The 15,283-nt window shown below is 35.5% G+C and overlaps 1 protein-coding gene across 3 annotated transcripts in view; it reads right to left on the minus strand.

Moving 5' to 3' along the window:
* The window catches only part of si:dkey-247m21.3 (5-hydroxytryptamine receptor 4), a 44,445-nt gene that overhangs the window by 26,207 nt on the left and 2,955 nt on the right, over positions 1 to 15,283 (minus strand). For all 3 annotated transcript variants that reach the window (XM_046867968.1, XM_046867967.1, XM_046867969.1), the window contains exons 2-5: positions 6,170 to 6,260; positions 5,933 to 6,076; positions 5,031 to 5,231; positions 1,798 to 1,951 (exon numbers count right to left, since the gene is read on the minus strand). In XM_046867968.1, coding sequence (XP_046723924.1) covers positions 1,798 to 1,951; positions 5,031 to 5,231; positions 5,933 to 6,076; positions 6,170 to 6,198 — 528 coding nt within the window. In that variant the 5' untranslated portion in view covers positions 6,199 to 6,260. The remainder of the gene's footprint in view (positions 1 to 1,797; positions 1,952 to 5,030; positions 5,232 to 5,932; positions 6,077 to 6,169; positions 6,261 to 15,283) is intronic.

Below are 15,283 nucleotides of genomic sequence, written 5' to 3' on the forward strand. Positions count from 1 at the left end.
TAAAATTGTACACCTCCACAAGGCTGGAAAGGGCTACGGGGAAATTGCCAAGCAGCTTGGTGAAAAAAGTTCCACTGTTGAAGCAATCATTAGAAAATGGAAGAAGCTAAACATGACTGTCAATCTCCCTCGGACTGGGGCTCCATGCAAGATCTCACCTCGTGGGGTCTCAATGATCCTAAGGAAGGTGGGAAATCAGCCCAGAACTACACAGGAGGAGCTGGTCAATGACCTGAAAAGAGCTGGGACCACCGTTTCCAAGGTTACTGTTGGTAATACACTAAGACATCATGGTTTGAAATCATGCATGGCACGGAAGGTTCCCCTGCTTAAACCAGCACATGTCCAGGCACGTCTGAAGTTTGCCAATGACCATTTGGATGATCCAAAGGAGTCATGGGAGAAAGTCATGTGGTCAGATGAGACCAAAATAGAACTTTTGGGTCATAATTCCACTAAACGTGTTTGGAGGAAGAAGAATGATGAGTACCATCCCAAGAACACCATCCCTACTGTGAAGCATGAGGGTGGTAGCATCATGCTTTGGGGGTGTTTTTCTGCACATGGGACAGGGCGACTGCAAAATCCAAAATTTGGACCAAAATCCCTCCTGCAGTGTGTGCAAACCTGGTGAAAACTACAGGAAACGTTTGACCTCTGTAATTGCAAACAAAGGCTACTGTACCAAATATTAACATTGACTTTCTCAGGTGTTCAAATACTTATTTGCAGCTGTATCATACAAATATATAGTTAAAAAATCATACATTGTGATTTCTGTTTTTTTTTTTTTTTAGATTATGTCTCTCACAGTGGACATGACAATTTCAGACCCCTCCATGATTTCTAAGTGGGAGAACTTGCAAAATAGCAGGGTGTTCAAATACTTATTTTCCTCACTATATATATATATATATATATATATATATATATATATATATATCATTTGTCTAACTGCTTATAGAGATGTGTTAGGTTTTAAAGTAATTCTTCAACACATTAATGAATTTATATAAAAAGGGCAACTTACAACTGATATAATGTTACAGTTTATCGTGTGTCAGAAAATGTGTTCTTAGCAAAATGACAGTGTTTTTTAAATTCTTACTTTTTCTATTAATATTACATGAGAAAGAGGCTGGAAAGTTCAATAGTTTCTTAGAAATTATATAACAAAAAAAGGTAACAATAAATGGGTTTTTGATGTGTGTTGTGCAATGTTATTAAAAAAGTCATAAAAAGAAATAAAGAGAAACAAAACACTTGGGATGTGGTGTTTAAATAATAATGAAAATTAAACTTTGGAAACTGTAACTGTGTTTAATCACACTCTACTGTTTTTGATCATTTTGCTGAAAGGTTTTCTTTCTTGCATATTGCCTAATTCTAAAATTATATAAGTGAATTTTTTAAATAGTTATGGCAGATAATTCATAATACAATCTCCAGTTTTTAACTGATTAATGCATACGGTTGAGTTGATATAATAAACTAAAACTGTATGTATGTATGCATATGTAAATATGACAGATTTGCTTGTGCCTTTTTTTATTTCATTTTAAGATAAGTTATACAAGCAAAATAGGAACTGAATGTTGGTTTAATTTGGCTAGACTCTATCCAGTTGCTCTCCAGTGAACCTTCATCATCGACAGCATATGTAAATCTCAGGTCACAGTGGAGAAGCTCAACTCTTTGTAAAAGCATGCAGGGTGCTTTTGTAGAATTGCATTGCATTGTATTGTGAAATGAATTCCACAAGCAAAGCTCACATGCTAACACCGATTATCCACTTACAATTTCCTCAATGCCAATGATGTTCCAGTTCTGCATGATGGGGAGGAAGGAGATGAACAAGGGTATAACCCAACACCCCCCCAGCATCAGGGACACTTTCACAGGCGTCATCTTGTTCCTGTAGACCAGCGGTTGGCAGCAGATTGCATAGTACCTGCCAAACGGGAACTAGATAAGTGAATGTGTAGTGTGTGATTAATAGACATCATTGAGTAAACAGGTGTCTTGCATAACCCCCTAAAACACCTATTAACCAAATCTTGTCCCGATTTTTCATATGAATTTCACCCAAACTTGTAAATCACAACACTTTCATACTGTAGCATTTTTCTTGACAGGCATGAGACACAAAAAAAAAGAAAATGACTCATCACTCAGTAGGGTGGAGGAAGAAGAATGAATGGCACCATGGGATGAATAAAATTGTCGGAGGCAAGAGTGCAAAAATGTGCATGTGTGAACATGAGTGTGTGTGAGTGTGTTTGTGTGTGTGAGAGAGAGAGAGAGAGAGAGAGAGAGAGAGAGAGAGAGAGAGAGAGAGAGAGAGAGAGATGTGGAAAAAGATAGTGGGAGAAAGAAGGAGCGTTGTTGCCGTATGGACCAGGTGCATGACAAGAGCCACAGCTGTTCTCTCTAAAGTCATGCAGGATTGCATAATTTTAGTGCATAAACAATGATATTATGCATGTTAAACACTGCACATACAAAACATCTTTTTTAGGGATACAAATGAAGTCATGCAAAGTCTTTTTTTTGCTTTTGTGACCATATGTGCTATTTTGCTGTGTATTAATATTATGTATAATAACATTTCACCAGAATATTCATACATTATGGAAGGCATTTAAAGCAACTCTGAGCGAAAGTGCAAGCACAAAAATCTAGATCATTATAATATGCTTGTCTTTTTCATCCTACCACAAACTCAGTAATTCCTTTTTGGGAAAAAATGAAGTTTTTTACATTAGGTTTTAATTAAAGCCTTGTTACAACAATGAACTTATCAAAACATACTTATATTTCTAATCATTTGTGTATAAATGACATTGGCTTCAATTATACAATATGTGTCCTATATTTTAGACTTACCGTATTTTCCTGGACTATAAGCCACTAATTTTTTCCCACGCTTTGAACCCCGCGGCTTAAACAATGAAGCGGCTAATTTATGGGTTTTTCCCGGTTTCACAAGCTTCAAGCCAAAAAACTGAGCCCCATAACATTAGACCAATGAAATTGCAGAACGGGTTCAGGTGAACCAATGAAACTCTTTATATTAAATCAGATGCGCTCTCACTGAATCGGGCCGCACCACATCATAAATATTGATGAGGTTCCTCTGATGTTTGACCTGCCGCTCACTCGGACTGTCAACAGGAAATGCGAATCATTCGTCACGCTGAAAACAACCGGGCATGAAAAAACGCACTTCACCTGTGTTCTGAGCTGCACGGCATCGGGAGAAAAGCTTCACTGATGGTGATTTTTAAACGCATGATGATGCCAAAAGAAAAACTCCCGAGAGAAATTGTTGTGAAAGGAAGGAGGAGACAGTGAACAATGACTTTCTTGGTAGGGTACTGTTTATATACAAGCCGTTTAACAGACACTGTCTTTCGTTAAAGCCTGTGTAAAGTTAATTAGTTTTAATGTAGGAACCTGCGGCTTATAGACAGGTGCGGCGTATTTATGTTCAAAATAAAAATCTTTGTAAAATTCAGTGCATGTGGCTTATATTTGGGTGCGCTTAATAGTCCAGAAATTACAGTATATACTTTAATATAATTATATACATGTAACATATGCAGAACTATTTTACAAATAGTATAACATAAAAGATCTTAGAACACAAAATGAACACAAAATGTACCAGTGCCAGCTGGATTCCACCTCATGTAGAGTTTGGACATTGGACCTCCAGTGTTTAAACGCTCTGGCATGGAGAAGCTGGTTTTGGATCTTTGATGATCTCATATGTTGAGCTATTTTATGAATTTCTCAGTAGCTCATGGTTCCATAACCTTAAATGACTGCATAAGACTGTAGAAAGGACGTTACTCATAATCTTACATTCCGGTCGGTGTTCATGTTAGTTCTCACTCTCCAGTGGTTTGTATTGTTTTGAAGACTTTTAAAGGCTGTTTTAAAGGCTTGCTCATCAGGGATAAATACACATCGCTATAAAAATTAACTTGACTTGACTTGACAAATATCAAATAATAAATGCTTGAATACTGCTTGTTGGCTTTGCATTAGTGCCTATTTTCATAGGCCTTTTTATTGAGATTTAATGATGGTATAATCATTAGATCCATAATTTGCTAGAGAAGGAGAAATGTAGGAATCCATAAATAGTATTTGAAACATAATTACTGCTTAGCTAATAAATAACTTTGTCTAACAAACATACTCCACAATGAATTAGTAGTTTCTAGGATTTAATAGGAATGAAATATGTGTTAATAGAGGACTACTCATTGAACCCTTGCAACCTATGAGTTGTCCAATATTCTAAACTTTTTCTACTTAGGCTTAAATTTGATCATAAAAATTAGCAATCATAAAAGAATCATAAAAGAAACTTCTATCTATCTATCTATCTATCTATCTATCTATCTATCTATCTATCTATCTATCTATCTGTCTATCTATCTATCTATCTATCTATCTATCTATCTATCTATCTATCTATCTATCTATCTATCATTGTTTCTTTCTTTCTTTTTGAATAAAACCAAAAACAGACAACAGCACCCTTATACTACTTCAGCAGCAAGTTACTTAAAGAAGAAAATATTGAGTTGCTAACAATTGATGCAAATGTATAATCAGTCTGAGAGTGCTGCAGTGCAAACTACACATTTATATTAAAAAGCACACTAATAAAGAGAACAAACGTGACACTGAATCGAAAGTGCATCCAAACATACTTAATGTCACAAAACACCAATCAGATGTGAGTGAATAATAAACACAGATGCATCAGCTTGTTCCATTGTGTGGGTTATCAGCATTGATTTTCAATTACCTGCTCTAACAAGGGCTCTCTGTTATTATGATAAACAGGCCTTTGGTTATGACCAAGCAGCCCAGATGGCTAACAAGGCAGCTGTGTAATACAGGAAGTACTATGCAATTCAATCCACAATAATTATTCTAAGTAAATGGTCAAATGTTTGTTTCACCTCTCAGGCTAATTAACAAAACCTCATTAGCTTGTCTGATGGACCTACCTGTCTAGGGCAATGCAGCACAGGTGCAGTATTGATGCTGTGGTAAGCAGCACATCCAGTGAGGTGCGCACAAGGCAGAACGTCTCTCCATAACTCCAGTGGCCGGTGATGAGCTCTATCGCTGCAAACGGCATCACTAAAAGAGCCACCAGGAGGTCTGCGAATGCCAGGGAGACAATGAAGTAGTTGGTCTTCTTCTTCCTAATATTGGTAAAAAGGGACAAGTCACTTCAATCAAATGTAGTCCTATCAGTGCCTCCTATGACCCAAATAAATCGATTAATATGGAGCTACATCCATTTTTTTGGCAGAAACTCTCCAAGAAAGTCTGTCTGAGACACTGAACAACTTAGCAAAGTCAATCAAGTCATGCTGGCTCCATAATGCTGAACTGGTGTCAATGAGATTAATTTACATGTTAGCTACATTAGCATCAAGAATCATTTCAGACAGCAGAATGCTATAGTAACATTGTCTTCCAGCAGAAGCAGCTAACAAGCCATGTAAATTTAAACTAAGTATATATTAACCAGGTAATAAAAAAAGCATACACTAGCAATTGTGCTAACATCATGCTAATAGTGCATATTATGTAAATCAGATGTCCAGATTGCTAAATAATTAATTTTAATTAAAACAATTAGCCACATGGAAATCAACAATAAGTAAATTGTGTGCAATTAGACTTTGGCATAAATAAATAACTATAATATGATTTTGAATTTAATTTATTTGCAAGAATACGCTTTTTATGCACTTGTGGAGCTTCATTATCTCTACCATGATTTGTTTTGCAAATCCCGTTTGTGATGAATCACACGTTGGCTTGACAGGCCACAAATCAGTGTAAATCAATTCACTCCCCATTTTAGGGGCGAATCACTTATTGGAAGTACCCTTACCTCAGCTGCCTGTCCCTTGACAAAGCCACCATCACCAGCAGGTTACCAAGAACAGTCATGATGATAATAGATGCCAGGAAGAATGTCAAAATGATCCTCTCGAAGGAGTTAAAAATGTGCTCATTCACCACTTCATCAACTGATCTGCATGGTATCAAAGGCAGATGTTCCAATACAAAATATAATAAGTGTATATATTTTGTAAAGTATATCCAAAAGTAATGTGCATTCTCTTACTCTTCTAATGGGTCGGCCGTCGTGGCCATCACTGGTCATCTGCATGGAGACAGTCCGATGGGATTCCTCGACACTAAACACTGCAGTGCCTCTGCGAAAAAAAAAAACAGCTCAATTTCTCGCATGAGTAGCAAAATGAGAGTCCTGGGACCAAATCATATCTAAGTTTTCAGATCCAAACTTCTGAAAAAATTAACCACAATACCAACATTTGCAATGTAGGCTGCTGAGATAATGTCATTGTTCTCCTTTAACACCTATAACTCCTACATTCCTGCAAGATCTTTCTAATTCTGCAGTTTTTATATGATCGTGTTGTCATGTTGCTCTTAATCATTACAGTTCAACAAATTCACCATAATCTCATAGAATTACTGGCAAAGGATGAGTTTTGGATACACTGTGACCTTGACTGGGATAAAGCATTTACAGAAAATAAATGAATGAATGATACTTTTAAATTGTATTTTATATCTAAAAAATTAACATTGTGTTATGCAAAGAATAAAATGCTGTAAGACTAAAATAATTTAAGATTGAGTGGCATGATTTAGCAGGTATTATTTTTACACCTATATTTATGTAAATATTTAATTTACATTGTAAATTTTTTTTTAGGATGACATCATATTTTTACAGTTCATAATCATATCTATGTTAGACTAAAAAGTTAGTTCATGTCATCGCTTACATTAAATTATGTGTAACCGGTCTTTCCCTCACCAGCCTCACTTTTTCCCCTGAAGTTAATAACAAAAGCAAAGTCTTATTAATAGGCAAGTTGTTACAATATAAACAATCGCGGTTTTGAGCTACACTGTTCTCAAAGCTACTGCTATATACAATTAATTTACATATTCTGGCCAATAGGATTTAAGAATTCAACCGTTATAATAAAGAGTTTATTCTAGGCTTAATTATTAGAACAAATAACATTAGACATGACACTGGATACTGGATAGGAAAAAATTTGGATCAAAATAAGGAGGACATGTCTGCACTCTGTATGAATACAAGTTTTAGTTTTGACCTACTTAAAAAATACATATGCACACTTGATCACTCTTCATCATCAGCACAAGGGTCTAAATGCTCTGGAGTGCTAGGCGTTTTTATTTAACAATCACATGATGGCTGAAAAGGAATGAGGACCTTTTAACCTTGAGATGTTTAATGGGTTTAATAATTTAGCAAAACATGTTGGGCATCACCCAAGAGAATATGAAGTCACCATTGATAAAACCACTATAATGTGCTTTAATAAGGTAACAATCAACAATGAAAACGTATGATGTTACACACTTTATGAACGAATGGCATCTCTTGACATCAGTAAAGTGTTTCATTAAAGAATGAAAGAAGAAAGAATCGATTGTGTTGTGGAATGTCTAGGTCAGCTCCTTTTATTATTCATGTTACCAGTTAGAAACCTTAGCAGTCTCTCATTTATTTTTTTTTATTTAATTTTACACTGACTGTAATAAAGCAAGGACACTTCAGACTCCTTCTATTAATGTTACATAAAATTCTTATAAAAATGCTTATATGGTTTTATTTATTAAAACTACTAAGATAAACACTGCTATTATCCACTGTACAAGTCACTGTGAATATTCTGTTAAAACATACTGTGATATGCAGCTCTACAGTTGGTTGCATTGCTATTAGCTAAATGTATTCGCCTTCTGACCAATCAAAATCCAGACTTTAACAGTGCTTAGCTTGAACCTTTCAAGGATAAAAAAGACCTAATATAGGGTTTTGGCATCCACATCCACATTATCTTGTTTGCTGTTAAAAAGAGGACTTTGCATTATTTGGTCTCAAAGGGATTATTTTGGATTTTATTTTAAACTGAGTACAACAGCACCACCACTGGTCATAAGAAAAACATAGATTGAAATAAAGTGATATACTGTCAGCTAACTTTAACAAGGCCAGTGTTATAGATTCATGCAGCCAATCAACAACATTCATGTCAGAAGATTAAACACGGAGTGACATGGCCCCTTAGATTCAACAGTACACAGTGAAGTTATGGACTTGGCTGTGCGTCCAGTGTACGTCAATGGGATGTTTTATTTACTCTATAATTTTTTTACTCTATAATGTGTATTTAGTAGACACTAAACGTTGATAGATTAAGAACACATTGTCTAACCAAAGTACACTTGCACAAAAGGACAAAAGTGTAAGTTTGGAGGAATTTAGGTTTGAATGGTTCCAACATTTCTGTTTACTTGCTATTCAGATGTAATCAAAATCAGAATCAGAATGGGTTTTATTGTCCAAATACACACGTAAACAAGGAACTTAGCCTTGGTAACAGAAGCTTCTTTATAATAATAATAATAATAATAATAATAATAATAATAATAATAATAATAATAATAAAAAATAGAAAATATTAATAATAATAATAATAATAATAATAATAATAATAATAATAATAATAGAGTCACTTAAAAAGCTAATAAAAAAATTCTATACATATGTTTACATACAGCTTTAGTTTTGTTTCACAGGAAGTGAAATCAAATTAAAGGTCAAATGATCAAATATGAAGAAAATACACATACAATACAGGAAACATTTTATAATCAGTTGATTCTAAAAGTTTTTTTCTATTTAAATAACATGCATGCATACACACACAAATGTGCGTGTACACACGAATAAACGCACACACACACACACACACACACACACACACACACACGCATGTCAAAAAATGTGCAAAGTGGCTCTGAAAGGCTGAGTACAGAAAACATTCACCTTGGTATTAAACTATTAAGCCATGCAGAGAATGCGGAAGTAAACACATTAAACACATGTGAACTGTTTGCCCAGCTAATTACCAGGTACTGGACATTCATCCTTTAATCTAGGCCAGAGTTTACCCAGCTTTGTATGCACATGAGTGATGAGTTAGAGTACACAACTAACTTTGGGGGAGGCCGTGTATTTTTGGGACTAGTTGTATGTTTATGCTGGACCATCAAAATCAATCAAAAGATTTTCTGCCTGATCTCCTTGCTATTTGTACCCTGATAGGTGCAGCCTCTTCCAGAATGACTCTGTCCCCAACCATGAAGGCTCACTGAATGGTTTTATGCAGATGAAACATTTTAAATTGGACGCCACAAGACCATTATCTACTTGAGCACATTGTATTACTGATTAGGATTTCAGTCAGAATTTATATTTTGAATACAGTGGCACATGATATATGATGACCAAATTGATCAGAAGAAACCAAATTCATAGTCATTTTTTATTATTTCGAGTTGTTACATTTTTCTTCACCTCCAGTCAATATGTGGGAAAAAGCTATTTGTTGACTGTCATATAAAAATTAATTACAACAGTTTTGCTACATGAATACAGACATTATAGTATTTTAAATAGATGTTGCTGGAAAATCTTAAATATGACCACTTTGAACATGCTAAAGAAATTATCTTTTTCTGCTAAACATAAAAAATTTGAGCAATTATAACATCATATTGGAAATTGTTTTCTTTTTTAACTTCAAACCTTCAAAACTCTCCTAGCAAGATAATCAGCTCTTGCTTTGAGGCCAGTGATAATCCACAGTATGAAGGATGTAGTCACACCACATCATTCTTGCTCACATTGTCTCATATTTTCAAGTTCTATATTTAAAGAGCCAAAAATTTACAATAAGTCCACTATAAAACCTATTGTATGATAAAATTTATATTTACAGATAAAATGTATATTTATCATTAAAAAAGAATGCATGTTTTTGGCAGGGATTTACATGATAACCACAAGTACTATAGCATTTACAAAACAGTACCTAAAATGGTGAAATCTTTCTGCTCAATGATGTCACTTTGTAACTGATTTGCTTTCAACAATCGTCCTTTCTTACTGGTCACACTAGATGGTGTTCTGTAAAAATGTACAAGCTTACAACCACCTAAACTCTTTCATGTCTAAATGATCTTACTTCTCAAACACAAATCCAGGCTCCTGTACAGGAAATCATTCACCTTGTAATCTGGAGCGGAGCAAACCTGACTATTCCTTCTGTTGTAATGGTGGTATATTCTTTCTCAAAAAGATTTTTGTGGCTCAGGAAAAAACAGTTGCTCTCGTCCACTGATGCTACCTGCTGTGCCAAGTGGCCGATTCTCTTATTCATGTCCACACTATAAGGGTCAAGTGTGGTTTAACAGCATAGAAAACAACTGCCGTACTTGAAGAAAAATTAGAGGGTTTGCTCGAACTAGATTAAAAGTCCCTGGAAATGCATTTGGAGACAGACAGCCAATTCCAAAGGAGACTCTTTCCTGAGCTTTTCATTCTCTCATGAGGCTGCAGTACAAACAAGCACACATCCATCATGGCACACAGAAACCATGGCCATGCTTTTATTTTCATTTGGCAAAGAAAAAAAGGAAAGAAGGAAAAGGAGTGCAGATGTCAAAAACAAGCAGAAACACAAAAGAACAAAACAACTGAGGAGGGCTGTGAGTAGGATTAGATGTTAAGCAGTGTGTTTAGCAAAAGCATATATATATATATATATATATATATATATATATATATATATATATATATATATATATATATATATATATATATATATATATACTGAAAAAGCATATACAGTCGACCCCACTTATCTCAACGTTTTTTAAGTGGAACTGCCAAATTCTCGCTTTGTCTTAGCATTTTTTTTTCGGTTATGTCGATTCTTTTATGTCGACGAACCCTAATATCTCAAGCACAAGGGGGGGGCCAATTTGCCACTTAACGTCGGTTATCTCGATCTGCGTGACCAATCGCCGGCTTTTGCCACGTCCCCATCTCACTACCGTATTTTTGCGTATATATGACGCGTCTTATAGAAAGTTTTACATACCCCTCACCCAGAGTGCATCTAATATAAGTGAAAATACGGTAGTGAGATGGCACTGTGCAGCCGCAGAAGAACTCGCGGAAGTGTCGGAAAAATTAAGCCTTACAGATGCTACAGGTGTAGGATACTTTTCAGAGCTGTGTGTCAGAGTGAAATGACTCGAGAATTTAATGTTGACACTGGTTAGCTTTTTGTAAAAACGAACTACACCCCGCACGTTTTTTGTGATTTTGTGAGCGATCTTTGTGTTTGCAATGTTGGAGAATATAATAAAGGTTTGTTTTGAGAATCGACGGTGGTTTGTATTTGCCTTTTGTTGTTAACAAACATGTATGTACATTTTTATAGCATGCCTTCATCAAACAAATCGTGGCAACGCTGTTGTATAAAAAACCCTCCAAAAACATGTGCATGTACATTCTCATTTATTAACGCACATCATGTACATAAAGAAATTTCAAGCACGTTAATATATTGCGGCCATATTGATTTTCGTTTATCTCGATCATCGGTTATCTTGCCGCTTTTTGGCACACCCCTACGCCGGCGACATAACCGGGTTCCACTGTATATATATATATATATATATATACTGTACATATATATGTATACTGTACACCCCTTAAATACAGTAGTCAATGTGCATCTTGTATAGCAGTACAAATTTACTGTCCTCTGAACATCACTCAACATACAGCAATAGCTCCAGTAATTCATGCTCTTGGACAGGTTGTCTTCAGCAAACTGTTCATGGGCTTTCTTGTGAGCCAATTTCAGAAGAGGCTTTCTTCTGGGACAACAGCCATGCAAACCAACTTATTGCAGTTGGCAGTGATTGATCATCGAGCACTGGCTAACAGACCTTCTGCTTCTGCAACCTCTAAAGCAGTGGTTCTTAACCTTGTTGGAGGTACTAACCCCCACCAGTTTCATATGCGCATCCACCAAACCCTTCCAATGATGGCCAAGCGGGGCGTGTCATCACGAATCCTATTAGTCGGGTTTGTGTCTTGACCTCCGCCGAACCCCTGAGACTGACTCACCGAACCCCTGGGGTTCGATCGAACCCAGGTTAAGAACCACTGCTCTAAAGCAATGCTGGCAGCACTCATGCATCTGTTTTTTTGAAGCCAGCTTCTGCACATGACGCACATCACGAGGACTCAACTTCTTTGATGGACCCTTGTGAAGCCTGTTCTCTAATTATCAGAGAGTCTTTACCATGAGGTGCCATGTTGAACATCCAGTGGTCAGTATGAGAGAACTGTACTTAAAGCACCAAATTTTAGCTGACAAGCAGACAAAAACATAAACATGATGAACATGTGGCTTTTCATGGCTAAATGAAGTACAGCTGTTATCACTTAGGTTGCACTCACTTTTGTCGCCAGCTATGTTTACAATAATGGCTGTATGTTGAGTTATTTTTAGAGGACAGTAAATCTATATTGCTATACAAGCTGCACATTGACTGCTCTAAAATATATCCAAGTTTCGTTTCTATAGTATTGTCCCTTGAGTAGATATACTGGTTGCTGTAGTGTGAGTGGTGTATTTACTTTTGTGAGATCCTGTGTTATATATATATATAATCAGAAAGTTTGTGGCCACCCACAATCATACTGTAAGTTGTATTTTATTAAGTTTTTTTACCTATTTCAGATTTAATTCCTGCTTGCAGTTACAATAACCTGAAACTTTCTGGAAAGACTAGATTGACCAGACTAGATTTGACTAAATTTAACTAGAAGAAAGTGGTTGTGAGAACTTGTTTACTAGAGCCTTGGCAAACCATGTCTTTCTAGACCACAGGGGCATTGTCATACTGGAGCATGCTTGGACTTGGCAGATGATGGTCCACAAGCCATTTTGCCTAATGTAACAGTAGATCAGTAACATCACTTGAGGAACTAAAGAATCTTTGAATCACACATGCTAGTCTGAGGAATAATTTAAGACATTTCATTAGATTTGTCTGTTAGTGATTGTGTTGCTAGGGAAGAAAATGTAAAAAAAAAAAGATCCACACTTCTCACAAAGGCTTTGATTAACAAGAAAAACTTTTTCAAGCTGGTATGCTGAATGACTATGTTTTTGACTGGCTATTACGGGATTACTATGAGAATTTTAGATTTATAGATTCTTGACTTAACTTAACTTATTTTGAGGCTATGTGAATTATTGATATGTATATCCCCTCACATCACAGCTCTGAGCTCTTGCTTTCAATTAAGCTGCAATAAAAAAGTACTATGAGAGGCAGCCATTAGCCCTGCCACAATGATGAGAGCCCAAGTATTTATGACCTGATAACATTGCCTAATTAATCCAAGTTATTGAGAATTTAAGATTGTAATCTCTAGGGGGTTTATATATTTAAATTGGGCTCTGTCTGTCCAATTTCTCACCCAGGCTCCACCTTACTGCACATCACCAGCTACTGCCTGATGTTACTAGTATTATTATTCTGGTTTTGGCTTTGTTTGGTTCCAAATGCTTTGCTAAATTTGTTGTTTTTTTTGGAATGTACATGTGTATACATATATTAAATAACTCCAAACTGCATTTGCATTATTATTGTGATGATTAATGTTGTCTTGTCCCACCAAATTCATAGGAAGGCATGGATGGCATGCTTTACTATTATAGGGATAAATTATAAGGTAGAAATTTTGACACAAAACATATTCAACATTATTGGAGCCAATATATATAGTCATGGTTATGAGAGTTTATCAACAATTTCAAATCTTTCGTTCTTCTTCTTGATCCATTTCAGAAACATCTCCCTATTCGAGTGATATTAGGTGATGTATGACTGAAAAGAAGGACTTTAGATGTAGTGCACTATAAATAGTAAATTGCAATGCATAAAACAACCCACATCTCAGTAGCCTTTTTACCATGCTCTCCTAACTGGGAAATACATTTTCTTCACACAGGGAGAAGGATTTTAAAATAGAAACTCACTCTCCTTTGGTTGTGTCCATGAACTTATACAGTGATTTATTCTATGACTTGAATAGTACAGTTACTTTGTAAAACTCAGAGCTTAGGAAATATGTGGAATGTTTTTTTTCCTAAGTTATAAGAGGTTTACACTTTGCTTTTAAACTGCATTTTTATGTCAGTAATTTCAAGCGAATGCCAGGAAACAATACATTATAGCTGCCATAACATAAGTGATAACAGGATCTTATTGTTTTGTAACAATCATTAATGATTGTGTTCTTCTTAGTCTTTAATTATTAGGAACAAATTAATCGTTGTTTTGCTGTAGTATAAGTGGAATAAACACTTTAAATGTATGTACCCAACAATAACTCTGTTCAATTAATTATGCTCCTATAACAGATTTTATGCACAGTGTTTAATTTCTTAACTATCATCGCATTATTTATCAGTATAAACACCCATATGAGCAGCTTCAATTTCTAAACTGAATATTGTGTCTATCATGTGGAGTTATTGTGTATTTTTTGGGACCAAACAAAAATCCCTTACAATCCTACAGTAATATATTAATTACTGCTGCATTATTTATCTAGCAAGGTGACAAGCTACATGAACACATCTCTCCATGAACTGCAAAAACATATCAATAATTTAGAAAGAGGGCAGGTGTGTCATCTCAGTTAATCATCAGTGACAGATCGAGATGTAATAATAGGCTAAAGATCTTGGCATTTTAGTGCTTGCTCTAGGACATGGACAAACTGCCAAAAACCTGACTCCAAAATAAACAGCTGTGTGTGGAAAAAGTAATTGCGAAAAAAAATTCATCCATGTAACCAATTAAAAGGATCAAGTTGAAAGTCAGGGTGCATTAACTCAATAAAGCAGAGGGACAGGGTGAAAAAATAAATAAATAAATATTTAAATTAAAAAAATATTTCCATTACTGATAATCATATTTTTCTTCTGACTTCAATATGGACGGACATGAGCATTTTCTGTAACAGTCCCCAAAGCAAAGGCGTAACAGATTAATGTGATGCAAACACTTGAGGAAAAATTCTCCCAGTGACAAATGCTCTGATTATTAATTTTTACACCTTCCCACACGGCTCCTTTTTTCCACCAGACAAACTAAAGGCTGTATTTGAGCTGAATTTACATTTAAAGAAACAAAGCAGGACATCAATATATGAGGGTTTAACAGATAACTCTTTTTAATTCATCAAGTCAAACTTGAATCTTGGAGCTTGACTAGAGCTGTACTA

Source organism: Silurus meridionalis, chromosome 15, assembly GCF_014805685.1.
Source record: "Silurus meridionalis isolate SWU-2019-XX chromosome 15, ASM1480568v1, whole genome shotgun sequence".
NCBI lineage: Eukaryota > Metazoa > Chordata > Actinopteri > Siluriformes > Siluridae > Silurus > Silurus meridionalis.